Here is a 16,560-nt window from a genome sequence, read left to right on the forward strand (position 1 = left end):
GGCGAGAGGCCAGCCCAGTCCTTTGGCTGCGGGTGATCAGGTCCTTTAGCAGAAAAGGCAGGGCCTGCGAGGCAACGGAATTAAACCTTCCTGAGGGGCTGAGGGTCTATCTTAGCCCCTTAGATGGAGCAGATTGTACCTCAAAGCGCGGGGATTTACCCATCTTCTGCCGGTGTTTCCACAGAGACTTCCTACTCCGGAGGAGCTGAATGGGGCGGAGGGGACACCTCCCTCTGCCTGCCAGTGGGGACCGGCACTCCCCTCCCCAAACGCCAAAGGGCGTTAATTTGGCTGCGCACCCGCTGTTCGCTGACACGGGAACGCCCTGCCCGGGCGGATCGTGGCCGCCGCGGTGACGTGGCAGCAGAAACCGTCCTGGAGGACCCAAAACAAAAGAAAACACCCCAAACCCTCCCGAGAGCTCATGTGCGCCCACAAACCCCGTTCCCCAACTGACCCTAAGCACCGCCCACCCCCGGCCCAGGCCGCTGGACTGTTGCCGCGCAGCCCCGGCTCCCTCCGCGGGCGCGGAGCCGCGCTGCCCTCTGGGCCATGTAGTCCGCAAGGGGGAAGGGCGAGTAAATGGGTGCGGTCAGCGGGGCTCCTCGCCGGCGCTTTACCGAGACCAGCTGACTCACCGGAGATTGGCAGAAGGCCAGCCAACCGAAAAACGCGATTTCCAACCCGCCGGGGGTGGATTGGCTAGCGCGGGAGGCCGGGGGGCGGGACGTACAGTGGCGGGACGATTCGGACGGCGGGACATTCCTGGGCTCTGACAGGCGCCGGGGAGCGGCCGTTGGGAGCGCGCGCGCCCCTGTCCCTCTTTTCCCCTTCCCCTCGATCTCCCCATGCTCCGGTGTGGCGGTGCCGCGGCCGGGCGGGAACAGCGGCCGCTGCCGGGATTAGAGGCTCCTCGCTAAATCCTTTGCTGCGTTGAGGCGGCGGCTTTATCCCTGAGCCCCCTTCCTCCCCCCCGCGGCGCCCTGCCCGGCCGAGCCCAGCTAAGCCGCGCTAATCTCAGGCGCCTAACTCGGCCAGGGCCACCGGGCCGGGGCCCGATCGCGGGCAGCGATCTCCCCTCATCTCCCCTCCTCCTTTTCCGGGCGCGGCCATGGAGCCCCGGCGGCCGCGGCCGCGTTACTGCCCCCCATCCTCGCCGCCGGGTCGCGGCGGGCGGGAGAACAAAGGGCTCCGTCGGAAGGCCCCGCTGGGGGCCGGGAGCGCCGGCGGCCCCGAGGAGGCGGCAGACGGCAGGAAGCCCAAATTCGTAAGTACGAGTCCATCCCAAGCCGCCCCCAGCCACCGACCCCCGCTGGGGCCGGCCGCGACGGGGCTGCCTGAAGTGTGGGCCTGCGGGACCCAGCGGACGGGCCGCTTCCCTGTCGGGCCTATGCCGCGGGGGCCCGACCGTGCGGCGGGCCTGGCCTCCCCCCGGGGGCGATCACTGGCCTGGAGCCCCCTGAGAGACCAGGGGGTCCGGGTAGGAATAGATGAGCTGCGAAACGGCGCCGTCGACTTCAAATGGGCTTCAAAGTGTGAGCCCGCCCCCTCCAGCTGGCCTCTTCCTTGCCTGACCTGAAAGGACCTGGCTTTATTTTGCAGCACATTTTCAGGTCTTTCCTCCTCATCATAAAGCATTGTGGTCTTGTTGCTGTTAACAGCTAGAGGTGTAAGTGGAACAGAATTTTAGCTCTTAAATGATGTTACTTTTATTACAGATTCTTTTTTTTTTTTTTTTAGTTTTGGTGATGTAAGCTGTATAGTGAAAAACTGAGTCTTTGAATTTAAGGGACATAAAGTTCTCCTACCTAGTCCTGCTTTTACAATCCCCTGCTGGAGGAGGATTTTGGCTAGCAGGCTAAGAAATTGGAAAACTTGAAACATCTAGTCATGTTATCTGTAAGATGTGCTCTAACTAAAAGGCACCCAAGAGTAGCTAGTTTTTGTTTGTACATTACAAAATTTCCAAGTGTTAAAACTGTGACCAACATATTTTTGTGTCCACCACATGCAGAGCAGATGCATACTGTGCTCGTATTGAGTTGATGCATATATTAGTCTTTGTTCAGCTGGCTTTGAGCCTACCTGCTCTGAGCTGTATGATGTGCTTACAAAATAGGTACTATAACATGTAACATACAGTAGATATTGCTTCTAAGGCCTCTTTGTAGTTGAGTGTCTGGGACGTGAGCGCGGCTCAGAAAGGCGTACCATACTTTGTATGCAGTTAGTTGAAGTTAGCCAATAAGTAATATTAAATTCTAGGCTAGCCACACCTGTTCTGGAAGGTCACAACTTGCTGCTGGCATTCCTGTTTCCTGGAATGCTTTTCATATTGTGGCTGCGCAGGTTACTGTTTGACCCAACTCTTTGTGCCTGTTTTTGCGTGTTAGAATGGGCATATATGAAGACCAAGAACTGTTTACTTGTCTTCCTAGCTGACTATGTATCTACAGGGGGTGCATGCATTTTAATCATGCAGGTGACATGGCTAGACATCCTTTAGTGTAGGATCCTGGCGTAAAAACCTATATGGTCTGCCCAGACTAAAAGGTTGGATAGTGTTACTGGTATATGACTTGACAGCAGGATTATTCCTGTGGTGAGTGGGTGACATGGATTTGTACGTGTTTGAGACTGACAAGAGCACTGGGTCAAGAGGTTTTACTTATTATTGATACTTTAACTGCTAAGTTCTTATGCAAATAGGATATTGCAACACTTTTTTTCCTAACCATGTGTTAAAACAGAAATAGGGTGTTACCATCATGTTCACTTTTTTCCTAACAATATGTTAAAATAGAAATACAATCATTTATAGGGAGTATAACCCTGCTAGATATGTGTTACAAGCCATTTTTTTTTTTTAAGATAAAATCTGATTGGCTTTTTAGTGAAAGAAGACCTTCTTTTTGGTGCAGATGAGCTTCTCTGATCTAGACTTCCCAGGCTAGGCAAGGGTGGTTTTGAGCATGTGCAGATATTGGCATCAGCTGACTGGCTTTTTGAGGTCAGAGTGTTGATTTTTGACTTAGGTACAGAAAATAAAGGGAGTTGAATTTGAGTATGTGATATAGCTTTGTAGGATATATGATCACCATGTGGGTGGGGTGTTTTTATTTTGTGGGTATTTTTTTTTTTTTTAAATTTTGTCCTATTCGTGTTCTCCCCACCCAGTTTCTTATTCTCGGTCATCCTTACTGTAAGAGTTTATCTTTAATTCATGAGAATGCCTTGTCAAACTGTAACTTTCAAAAGCATTTGACCTTAGACAGTAGTCCTGTTTTTCATCTTTCAGTAATCTCTTAAAGCAAAGATCTTGCCCGAGGTGTTGACGCTACTGAAGAATGATAGTTCTCCAAAACTGGATTGTGTTCTAGATATGCCATTAGCTCACTGGGTGACATTAAGAAGAGTCGGAGGGAAATACTTCTTGAACAGGATTTAGGGTTTTGCCTCTGTCTTCATGTAAACTGCTGTGAGAGGTATAGTTTACAAATGTGATCTGTGGAATTTAACGGTTACTAACGAGCTGCAAGCTGCTCCCTGCCACAAAGCCTAGGGAGATGCTGTAGCTACTATAACTTTTGAACTATAGCCTTTAATCCCTGGCTAATAATTTCTGGTGAAGCAGCATACATAGCGGTACAGGTAGAATTACGTTAATAGTTGTAGACATCAACCAGCTTCTTTGATTGGGGTAGTTCACTTGAAGAGTACTATGAGATATGATTTTCTTTCTATTGCTTCGTAAGTTGCTGCCCTAAGGTATTGCAATACAGAATATTTATAATTCGACTATTAAGTAAAAAACATTGGCCATCTCTCCTTCCTGTCTGCCTCCTGTTGTCCTATAAGACTGGTTTGTTTTTTTTTTTCTGGAGGGGAAATGGTATATCTCCTCTCCAAAAATGGGGGGGATGGATTGAGTGCACCCTCAGTAACTTTCCAGAGGACACCAAACTGGGCAGGAGTGTCGATCTGCTCGAGGGTAGGAAGGTTCTGCAGAGGGATCTGGACAGGCAGGATCAATGGGCCAAGGCCAATTGTATGAGGTTCGCCAAGGCCAAGTGCCAGGTCCTGCACTTGAGTCACAACAACCCCATGCAATGCTCCAGGCTTGGGGAAGAGTGACTGGAAAGCTTCCCGCTGGAAAGGGACCTGGAGGTGTTGGTTGACAGCCAGCTGAATATGAGCCGGCAGCGTGCCCAGGTGGCCAGGAAGGCCAACAGCATTCTGGCTTGTATCAGGAACAGCGTGGCCAGCAGGAATAGGGAAGTGATTGTGCCCCTGTATTTGGCATGCAGTGAGGCTGCACCTCAAATACTGTGCTCAGTTTTGGGCCCTACAAGAAGGATGTTGAGGTGGCATAGCATGTCCAAAGAAGGGCAATGAAGCTGGTGAAGGGTCTAGAGCACAAGTCTGATGAGGAGTGATTCAGGAAACTGGGGTTGTTTAGTCCGGAAGAGGCTGAGGGGAGACCTCATTGCTCTCTACACTTACCTGAAAGGAGGTTGTAGGGAGGTGGGTGTCAGTCTCTTTTTCCCAAGTAAGAAGGGACAGGACAAGAGGAAATGGTCTCAAGTTGCACGAGGGGAGGTTTAGATTGGATATTAGGAAAAATTTCTTTACCAAAAGGGTTATCAAGCATTGAAACAGGCTGTCCTGGGAAAGTGGCTGAGTCACTGTCTGTGGAGATTTTTAAAAGACGTGTAGAAGGGGTGCTTAGGGACATGGTTTAGTGGTGCATATGGCAGTGTTAGGTTTATGGTTGGACTCCATGATCTTAAGGGTTTTTTCCAACCTAAATGTTTCTATTCTATTCCATCTGTGTAGACTTATTCACATCTAACTCTTCCCATAATACATCTTCAATATACTTTTGCTAGTTAAATTAGTTTTGTGTCAGAATACATGAAGCTTCCTTCACCCCTTGACTTCTCTGTAATCCAGTCTTAGGTATAGGCTGTAGCCTTTTCTGTGTTTGGGATACTTACAGTGCCATACTTCTTCATGTCACCTGAATTATATATTTCTGATCTCTTGTACATTTGTCAAATGTGGATGAAATTGGCTGTTAGAGTCAGTGAACTCAAGTCGTCCAGATTGTATTAGTCTAATTTTCCTCGGTGCGAAAGGCTTGAAAATAAGTTCCAGGTTGGACCTTTCTAATCAATGCCACATATTGATCTGTCACAGCATATTAGCATATCTGAAAAAGAATTTGATTCCCTGACAAACCTTGAGGTGAAATTGGATTGCTGGTTGACAGATCTGACATAATCATTAACATGTCTGTCCTTCTTTTTTTTTTTTTTATTTTTTTTTCCTTTTCTTCCAAAGAAAATTCTTGTTTAGCAGAAGGAAAATTTCTCTTTTTTTTTTTTTGCGACTCACTTCATTTGGAGGAGGGGGAAAGAGTCTTTTGGCTTAACAGTTACAGTGGTTGATTCCAATCAAATGTCATTCTGAAGTACTACCTTTCTGAATAAATGAGCTTCTCAGGAAGTGAATGAGTTATAAGTCCTTAGTTCCCTCTGTTCTTTTATAGAATCATCTTTAAAAAAATTAAAGGAGTGATGGCTAATTTTGAAACACATACCAGCTTGGCTTTGTTCAGCAGGTCCAAGGTTTTGGAAGAGTGGGACTCTTAAAATGGTAAAAGATATTCTATGGTGCTGTGGTACTTAAGCTTATTGAAAGCTCTTACATTCACCCTTGAGGGTTAAGGCTTGGTAAAAAGAAGAAAGGAATTGAAGGATGGCTGAGATTATACCTGTTTTCTATATATGTGTTGACTGAGCAGGAAACTTGAAATCTGGTGATGGGGTGGGGTAAGAAGCAGTTCCTTGCCACTTCCTCTGCTTGATGTATTTTTTTTTTTTTTCCCTTAGAAATGATTGGAAATAATAAAATTGAGTGCTAGATTTCGTGACTTCCCGTTGCACTTTAGTGAGACTTCATCTTGAAGACAGTAGTCCTCAGAAGATCAACTTCAATTTCTAGCTTAGGTTAAGAGGTGTTTCTATTAATTTTAGTATGCCATTGACCTATCTTCAGTGACTTTCAGGTTATGTTTTTGATTAAGTTCTTTGTGAAATTTATGTTAGTCAAGAAGGCTCTCTTGTTTTCACCAATCTGTTAAAAATAAACAAATTAACACTTGCATTTAACAGTGTCTGTAAATCAAAGAAAGATGTAGTTAAGAGCAGAAGCACTTCCATTTCTCTGGCATAGCGTAGAAAGGTAAAACCAATCTGTGTCAATATCTTTAATTACGAAGTGACTGAATTATTGCTGCAGTTACGCTACAGTGTAAGACCTTGAATCTAAATTAGTCTTTTAAAGAAATGATTGCTGAACAGATGTTACCTAAAACACTTTATTACAGCTTTGTAAAATTGTAAATTCCTCATGCTGTTATTTTTGTTGGCATGAATTAACACTGTGGGTTATGATATTAAATTTTAGTGCCGTGTTCTGGTACTTTGTTGTCTAATCTTACCTGTAAGCACCAATTTTGAGTTTAACTCATCAGTGTCTAAAGAATATCAGTATGTAGAAACTGTCATGTGAAGATAATTTTGCCCCTGATTGCTTTTTGGACCGCTTTCCAAGCAACAGAGAGAGAGTGTGCGATAAAGCCATTAAATAATTGCTGAAGTAGTATATTGGAAATTAAAAGTAGGAAATGCTGTGGGGTTATACAGCAGTTTCTAAATTGCGCTTGTAGACTGAGGTAGCAAAATTACTGAGGGAATATTGTGATGAAGGAGATCCTAAAGTAGTAGCATCCACTGTAATCATACAATTTACATGTCTCTAAGTGAGTCTACAGGTTGCCTTGCAATCCCTGCTTCAGTCTTCTGATGGTGTTTATGCTGAAGAATAGCCTTTGGGGATAAAACAGCTAGTGTTGAATCTTTTTGATGACAGAATTAACGGCAATGTGTGACGAGTTCTTTCTCACTTTCTAATTTAAAAAATTACACGGGGGATTGTGTGATTATATGTACATCCTTAGTTTTGGTTTATCTAATTTCAGCATTCAGGCTTAAGTTGGCCAGTTTGTCTAAAACTCACTGCATCTTGCTTAAACCCCTTGCTCCTTTTTTTTTTTTTTTTTTAAATTTTCTTTTTTTTTCTCCATTTCTCATAGCCACACATAGACCCTAAGTTCTTCTTCATGTATCAAAGACGCTATACATATGTGCGGTGGTTTGGGAGGATATGTTATGTGTGGTTTTGTTTGTTTTCTTCTGCAAAGAAGGCAAAAATGAAGATCCAGAAAGGATTTAGATACTAGGCTGTGGAATTTCTTATTTTTTTTTGTAAATTTAAGTGCTTCAGTGTGGTGGAAGGCATGCATGTTGAAAGTCTTGTTTAGCTGCCTGAGATTCTGTTGCTTTGCATGGCTAAAACTCCTCTAATCACGACAGGGGTGTATGTCTGGGTGCTTGTCTGTCTTCTAATTCCGTTTATGATGTTGTCTCCCTCTCTCGAATATTAACAATGTCTATCCCTGAGTTCAAGTATCAGACATACTGTTTTTAAACACTGTTTTCATTGAGAAACTTGGATGAGCAATGCCAATCCGTGCTTATGTGATGGTGAACAGAGCACTTGTGGAGAGTCGAGATGCTGCCCCGTTTGGTAGAGTGTCAAAACTTTTAGATGATACAAGCTATACCTTATATTGTACTAGGGTATTCTTCATTTCCAGGCCACACTGAGCTGTAGAGCTGGTGAAAAAAAAATGCACAAAATGCAGGAAAAACCTGCATTCTGGTCCTGTTTGTCTGTACTGCTTGTACCACATTTAGATAGAATTTTGTTTATAAATATGCATATGCAGAGACAGAGAAATAAATTTAATGACACAAAAGATCAAACTAGTACTGTTGATCCAATTATGTGGCACTTCTCATTTCTTTGCTTCACTTCACTGTCTCTACCCAGAGTTGACAGGGGTAATTACATAGACAATGGCTCAACTTGTTAAACTCTCTCTGCAGATTAGCTTTCAGTATGTGCTGCTATTTGGATATGCAACATCAGGTCATCCTCTTCTGTATGACAGTAAGATTCTTTGCTGTGAATATATATGAAGCCAAATAGTAAGGCAAATTTGGCTTACTTTCCCTATCTGGGTGATGCAGAAGTTTCATCACGCATGGCTGCGTCATATATGACCTTTCAAGAGACACAGTGTTCTGTTCTGTGAGTAGCTGTCTTGTTGCTGTGCCTGTGTTGTCAACATCAGCTGTTTTGTCTTATTGTACCTTTTGATTTCTGTCTAAGGCTCTCAGTATCTTTGATGTTTTTGAGATCCTGCCTTTTGACAGCTTATCAAGAACACTGTATCATGCACTGAATGTATCTGTATATCCTGTGTCCAGTGAAATCAGTTATTTACCAGGATGCCTGAGGGACATAATCTTCCATAACCGGTAATTCCATGTCAGGTTGCTTACCTTCTTCAAAAATGATACATCTGTACACTTCTTTTTCATTGTAACTTAGCTTTAACTGAACTGCTCCTGCTCAATTGCAAAACAAAATGACCTCTTCCTGCACGTCCTAGATTAAAAACTAAGTTACCTTGGAAAATGTAATTTCAAAATGTTAGTTGTTTATAAATGTGTTTGTATAACTGAAGACTAAGCAATGGTGATACTTCTGCTTTTCCAACTGATAAATCTGGGCTTCTAAAGTATCCTAATTAAATCCTTAATCTCTTCATGGTTTTGTATCTCTTTGACTAGAAAATAGGATCTCAGCATACTTAAATATTGTTACTTTGTTTTTCAATATTGCATATCTATTTTCTATGTGATAAACAAACTACAGGAATCCTTGTACACATAGCTTCTATGTTCTCAAAAGCAATAATTTTATTGTTCTGGAGTAGTTTATGGAAGGCATAGAGTAGTATATTAGTATTTTCATTCATTGCAAAGCAGTATTCTGTAAGCTTATATCATGTTTTTAGCAGTAACTGAATTTGCAGGAATATTATTTAAGCCAGATATATTTACTTGCAGGCCTATGTTTAAGATGACGTATTCACCTGAGCAGAATATGTGTTACTTCTATGAACTGATATATTCAGGCTTGAAAATAATAATATGTACCTGTGATAGTAAAGCACTCCAACCTCTAACTGTGGTCTTGTTACTTTTCCCTCTTACTAGAAATGTGTTTGTTTGGCCTATCAAGAACAAAAATATACTCCTTTTATTGAGTTTTCCAAATTTAATGGCATTAAAAGATTCAAAGTGGTAAGGTTTCTGTGATTTTTTTTTTGTTGTGGTTTTTTTTTTTAATTAAGTATGTAATTATTACATGATTAAATTATGTAATGTTCCACTTCTCTGTATCCTTGAATGCTACAGAAGACCGGGAAAGTTGGCAACTGGTTTTACTTTATATAGCCTTGCCAGAAAAGAAGGACTTGGTGAGGGTAAGGGGAAAAGTATCACTCTAGTTCTTGTGTTTTAACCAACTCCTCTGACTTGTGAGACCCCATGTGGAGTACTGTGTCCAGCTTTGGAGCCCCCAACATAAGAAGGACATGGACCAGTTGGAGACGGTCCAGAGGAGGGCCACGAAGATGATCAGAGGGCTGGAGCACCTCTCCTATGAGGACAGGCTGAGAGAGTTGGGGCTGTTCAGCCTGGAGAAGAGGAGGCTCTGGGGAGACCTGATAGCGGTCTTCCAGTACCTCAAGGGGGCCTACAGGAAAGATGGGGAGAGACTGTAGAGCCTGTTGTGACAGGACTAGGGGTAATAGTTTTAAAATAGAGGGAGGTAGATTTATACTAGAGATAAGGAAGAAATTTTTTACACTGAGGGTGGTGGAACACTGGAACAGGTTGCCCAGAGAGGTGGTGGATGCCCCATCCCTGGAAACGTTCAAGGCCAGGCTGGATGTGGCCCTGAGCAACCTGATCTGGTTGGGGATGTCCCTGCTCCTTGCATGGGAGTTGGACTAGACGACCTTTGAAGGTCCCTTCCAACCCTAACCATTCTATGATTCTATGACTGAGAAGTATCGTAATGTAAAATTCACACAATAAGTCTTTGGAGATGTCTTAATGCAAGCCGTTCAGCCCTTCAGTATTAGAATGCTAAAAGATCTGAACATTAGATTGCAGTTCTCATGGGATTTCTCCTCCTTTATAAAGAAATGTTGTAGTTTTCATTTATTAGAAATCCTCACCTTTTAGAACATGGAATGGGATTGTAATAAAAGTCAGTACTGACCTAGCTCCAATTGTTTTCATTATTGATGGTAGAACTTACACTATGTCAGTGAGTACTGAGTGTTTCTTCACAATTCATTTGCTTTTTATTTTTAACTTCATAGCCATTCATCAGATGCTTTTTTCCTCAGTTTCTTAACAATACTTAGAGTTGAGCTATCATGAGATAATATTTGACCTAACACAAATTGTTCTTTAATTCTGAGGGAGAAGCCGGAGAAGATGTCATAAGTAATGATGCCTAAGAATTGTTGACTTGGTGAAGACAAATCTGATTAATTTGAATATGGCTATTTAAAATTGCTGTAGCTGCTACTGAGCTTTTTATATTAGGCAGTGATGGGAATCTAAGAATAGGATAAGAATCTATTTCACTAAGTATGTGACTTCATTCTTCGTGTTTCCCTGCCAAGTCTGTTCTCAACCTCTTCATAAAAACTATAAATGGGATCCCTGCAACATTGACTGATCAGTTGCCAGTGTTCTTCAGTGCTGCTCTTTGGTTTTGTGCGAGAGCTGCGTATCCTAGCACTTGCTGTTTTTGTCAATGTGCAGTGGAGAGCAAAAGAGTTGGTTCAGGAACTGTTATTTCACACAGCAGCGAGTGATCTTCTATAGATTCTTGGATGTTACTACTAATAAGTTTTTATGTCAGTTTCTATTAATAATTTAATGCTCTGCTTGCCACATAGGCATTGCTTGAGAGTAGTCAACGGTCTTAGTTATTTGAGTATTGCAGCTTGGCAGAAAGTTCTGTACTGTTGAGGAATTCTGTGTTCTTTTGTTGAGTTTAAAATCTCTAGGCCGGTTCCTTGGTGGTGTCCCCAAAGCCATTTTGAGAAGACACAATTCTTGTAGCTGATTTCTTAGCAGGTCTTCTGTTCTAGTGTGTTTAGCTATAAAATATAAAAATCCACAACTTGTTTCAAGATGTGCTTAGTTTATATTCTTCTGATGTTATTCTGTCTAAGGATCAGATTACAGAATTTTTTTTTTTTTTCAATCTACACTGTGTTGCTGTGCATTGCAAGTCAACAAAGTACAACTTGCCAAGGATTTATTATTTCAAGTGCCATGATTCAATACTTTTAACTTGCATCTTATTTTGAATAACAGTAACTATAACTGGTGCTTGCTTTTTTTTTTATTTGATGGGGTTTTTATTTATGTTTTTTTATTTTTTATTTTTTTTTTTTTCACAATTGTGACATGACTGGTTTCCCATTTGATTTACAGCACTTAAATATCAAGACACTGACAGATGATGTGGTAAGACAACTTAAGCTTTGCTTTGGCTTTGCTAAGCTAATAGCTGTTCACAATGCAATAGAAATAACCTTATTGATACAAGAAATTGTCTTAATTGTGAAATTTTTTTAGTTAATTGGCAAACTCTCTTACTAAATTGTTAATAGTAACATATTCAGTGCAAGTAGCAAAAATCTATGGATGGCTTTGAAGTATGCTCTGATCACGGCTAAATGAGCTTGACACCGGTAATTGTGACAATTTACATGTGATGTAGTTAAGATATCTGTGATTGCATGTTTAATATTGAAGTTACTTAGGCTGCATGGCTAGCTTGACAAACTAACACTTGCTTGTAAAACTCACTAATACTACTTCAAACAATGTTTGGTGTATCCAGTATCATGCTAACACTGTTTCTCAAACTTCATCCGTGTCTTGAATAGCAAATGAGGTTCTGTATCACAAAGCAGATTTTTTTTTCCTTGCTATTGAGGTTACCTATTTCATTGTACTATTCTTTTGCAGGTGAGAATAGTTTTTCTTTCAAGTGGATCGTTCTACAAAGTCTTTGAATTTTACCTAGGAAGTAATGTTCTGTAGGATTCTAAAGATCAGCTGTTATGACTTCAGTGCTATACAGAGTTCTTGCTGAAGTACTTCTGTGCATAACTGAGATGTTAAGTGTAGAGTGTTTTGTACTGGATGACGTGCAACACTTGTGCTGAGAAACACTGCTGTTTCCTAGCTTGGGAACCAATAGTCTGGTTATTGTTGATCAGGTGTGCAAAGTTAGTAGTGTTGAGCATATTTCCTGCACCTACCATTCCTCGACTGAGTTAAATCACCTGTTGCTGTTTCTTTAGCAGAGTTTCATAGGCTGGAAATGGTTATTAAGAAATTTGAGTCTGGGTTGATAATACAACCTTGATTATATAAGCTTGTGCTTCATCTGGGAGGGCTGAGGAAGTGTTCACAGTTATCTCAAAGCAAAAGTATTTTTTGTCAACCAGAACTTAATTTTGGTAGTGTTATGTAAAGGTTAGAGTCTGAACGCACTAGATCTTGCTGTTTGTTTTTGTGGGGTTGGTTGGTTTGTTTGTTGAAGAGGCTGGCTTACTGCCTTATTGCACTTCTTTCCTTAGCCTATTGGACTTGTAATGGTAGCCATCAGAAGTCAGCAGGTTTATTGTGTTTGTTGGAATAAGGACAGAGAGTCCTGTGTAGTAAGCAATCTTCTTCCTCTCTCTTTAAATTTCTCAGAGCATGCTGAAGGCCTCTTCACAGTCTAAAGAAACGTCACCTGCAAAGTAGTATCAAGTTGTCTATATATATATATTTTTTTTTTTTTTTTTGAAGGGAAATGACAGCTGTTCAGTAAAAGACTAAAAGGGAAAAAAAACCCTTAAAAATCTCAAATGTTACAGTGGTGTACACTTTTAAAGGTGCGTGTTTTTTTTTTTTTTTTTCACTTGCAACTTCACTTTGGAACAAGGGGATACTTTACAACTGACACTTTTTGTTGCTCTGAGTTTTCTGTTGGTTTAGTCTTTCTGTGTCTGATTCTGGGAATGGCTAAAAGTGCTATGTATCTGAGTCTTAGGCAACTTAAACGTGGCTCAGAGCAGAGTGTTCTTGACCGTTCATATCAAGCACAAAAACTGGCAAAGGTATTTTCTCCAAATTCCTTTTGTGACAAGGTGGAAAATTGTAGTAAGAGAAAATTAAGAAATAGAAGGTTTAAGATTACTTGATTTTGTAGCTTTCAATGAAAAATATATTTTTCCTTTCTTCTCGTGGGCGATCATTTGCATGTTAACTTGCTCTGTGCTGCATTATGCTTTATAAAATATTTATATTTTATTACTCCCAGTCTGTTTCTTAGAAATAATGTGTTGTATAATAGTGACAAGGAACTTTTTTTTTTTTCAGTTTAGTTAAGTTAGCAACATTTTAAGAGTCTAAAATGCAGACTGCTTTTCAATATTTAAATTGTATTGGATTATTCCGAGATGCTGATGAATTGTCTAGTTTTAGTGATAAATCCCTCTTAAGTTCAGAAACACTTTGTTTTTTACACAATGAACACATGCTGCTTCTAGTTTGTTTGTTTACAAACTATGAAGACAGGAATCTTATTCCACAGAGGAGTGGCAGGTAGGTATCTGAGAAACTACCTGCACGATCACTGTGGAAGAAAGCCTATTTTCTATCTCAAGTGCTCCACATTCCAACAAATGGTTTGTAAGGTTCATAAAGATTAAAAATCTGCATATTAACATGATTTAATTAAAAAGATATCTTACATAAACAAAAATGAAATGTATACAAAAAGTCCTTATAACACAAATTTGTTGAATGATTTCATAGCAACTGCTGTAAAGATAAGACAGGCTTTATAATTTCCAGTATATAGAGAAACAAGATGCAGAGTGAAATGTGTTGTATGCATTCACAGTGTGACTATGCACAGGCCTAAACTCTAACTTTTTATTTTCTGCCATTAGTGAAATGATTTACACTCAAGAAAGGTAAAAATAATTTCTGGGAGACTGAGTGCATTAGGAATAAGAAGTTATCTAGTGAAAGGAATTCTTCGTTTGTGCAAGTCTTTCTCTTACTAAAAGCTCTACTGCTACCAATGGAATTTCTCATGTAATAAGAATTTAATCTTGCAGAGCAATTTGACTGTCAAAGAAAGAATATACTTTTTTTTTAATCTTCTGGAGTTTCGAGGAAGAAAGATGTTAAGAGATCTTTGACTCAGAATCATTGGAAAGAACTTATTTGATCTTATGTGAAGTAAGGGAAAATAGTGATTTGCTTTTACTTCCAAAGGTACTGAAATATTTTAATGCAACCTGTATTCTCCTGTGTGTTCCCTGTCCACTAAGAATAATAATTATTTCAAATGAAGACATAGGATTTGTTAAATTTTCTGTTCTCCTTCCTACATTGTTAATGTTCTACTAATTCTTTGTTGTTTGTCTACATCAGGGTGCTACAGCAGACTTTCACGATTGAGCTGTTGGCTTCTGTGACTAAAATGACTGGCAAGATGTCTGGGAGATTGAGTATGCTGTAGTACTTTAGCAGGCTTTCCAGATGTGAAATTGTGTTTACTGAGTATATGAATAGTGGGCAGTCAAAAACACATGAACTCGAAAATTGAGGGTGGCAGTACTTTTTGTCCTATAGATCTATAAGGCAGAGTGAGAAGGAGACCTAGAGAAAGAACCAAGTGTAAACAATACTTGGGTCTTTATACCTTCAGCCAGGAAATGAAGATTGTGTACCTGTACATCTCATATCAAAACTTTCCTAATAAATTGTGCCTAGTGATTGTCATCAATTGTGCCATCAAGACATCGATGCATATGTGTGTGTTTCTTCATGAGAATGGGGGTGGGGAGGGGAAGAAGCAAGACTCTTCAATATTTCTAGTAATGCAGTTTAGGCTAAACCTGTCTCTTCGTAATGAGATATCAGAAGTAGTGATACCTCATTTGCGGCAAACAACACATTTTGTGTAGTCAGGACTCTTCTTTGATACTGGATTGCCTACTCTTCTAGCATAAAAACTTTCTTGTGGTGCAGTGACATCCTGGAGTAATATATACTCCTTAAACTTGTCTTGAATGGAAGGTTTGCTGTTGACTTGGTGAAGAACACAAAGATCCAAGCCAATGGTTACTTTGTAGCATCTGGAGCTTTAAGTTTAATTTTCTTCTCTAGGAACATCCCAGAGCTTTGCAAGGGGGTTTTGGATGGTAACAGAGGATAATATTTTACCACTTCTGTCTTACGAAATCTATGTAGATCGATGTGCTTTGTACAGCTGGAGGAATGGAAGGTAAAGAGATACAGTAGTGGTTCTTGTTTCAAGGGCATCAAATCTCTTGGCTTCAGCCTTAATGCGAGAGGATTTTGCATAACTTTACATGCTTTACATGTTCCAGGCATCACTGTGCAGGGATCACAGCTAGTGCCAGAAACCTCAAATCCACATGGTATGGTGTAGCTGTTGAGTCAGTATGTTAGCCTGGGTCCAGACCGATGCACGTCGTATCTAACGTAGTAAGCCCTGTCTCCAAGAATGGAAAAGAAAGGAAAAGTCAAGAAATCAAAGGCTGTGGTGGATGAAGGACCTTGAGTCCTTTGTTTCTTTTTCAGTATATCATGAAGTGTATCTTCTATGGCAAAGCCACTGTACTGTGCTACTGCTTACCTTGAAAAATGATAGCGCTTTTGTGAATTCTTCTAAGAAACTTTTTCATTACTTCAGATAAGGTTTCAGCTGTAAACTCCTTTTGCTGTTGGTTATGGCAGCCCCACTTTCATAACATATATCCTGCATAAACATAACTAATTCTTCCATCTGCTACCTGCTAATTTGGTACAGCTGTTATCTTTTTCTAAACACTGGGGTCCAATCACTGTAGTGAATACTGTCTAAACAATCTTTATAAAGAAATACAGCTTATTTTTGTAGTGTTTGTGTATTTAACAAAATTTAGGTTGCTCAGCTGGTGATGAGATATTGGATTAAATCTACTACTTTGGGTATGGTTAGCATCCTTTTTTATGTGGACAGTATGCATGGTAACTTTTAACTGGAGACCTATAAAATGTTGCATGTAAGCTTTTGCTCCAAATACGGGCAATAGGAAATGTACTTTATATGCAAAGTCAAAAAGAAATTTTTAGTCTCACTTTGTGAATCTGATCTGTATACGACAAACAGCTGTTGTTAGTCAAGTTGCATTGATACCAACATTCATAGTCCAAATGAACTCAAGAAAAGTCTCCTTGAACGTTGTTGGAAGTTGCTCTACAAAAACCTCCTGGTGTTTATTAATTTTTTCTGGTGTTGTGCTTATTGTTCCGTTGTGTGTTTGAGTCTGAGAGTTTCAGTCTGGATATGGATACGAAAGGTAAGACCTGGTCGATGTAATGTTCTGTCCTTGAGGTAGGTGACCTTTGGTGCTAAATCATTCCCCTTATTCCCTGCTCACTTCCTCTCTGTGATCATATATCAGAACAGCCA

The 16,560-nt window shown here is 40.6% G+C and overlaps 1 protein-coding gene across 1 annotated transcript in view; it reads left to right on the forward strand.

Annotated features, from left to right (window-relative positions):
* The first annotated feature begins 1,111 nt into the window (after positions 1-1,111).
* Positions 1,112-16,560, forward strand: part of DIAPH3 (diaphanous related formin 3) — a 256,760-nt gene continuing 241,311 nt past the window's right edge. Inside the window, exons 1-2 of the mRNA XM_086771793.1 lie at positions 1,112-1,267; positions 11,502-11,534. Coding sequence (XP_086627919.1) covers positions 1,112-1,267; positions 11,502-11,534 — 189 coding nt within the window. The remainder of the gene's footprint in view (positions 1,268-11,501; positions 11,535-16,560) is intronic.

The sequence above is a fragment of the Chlamydotis macqueenii genome, chromosome 1 (assembly GCF_036417535.1).
Source record: "Chlamydotis macqueenii isolate bChlMac1 chromosome 1, bChlMac1.mat, whole genome shotgun sequence".
Lineage (NCBI taxonomy): Eukaryota > Metazoa > Chordata > Aves > Otidiformes > Otididae > Chlamydotis > Chlamydotis macqueenii.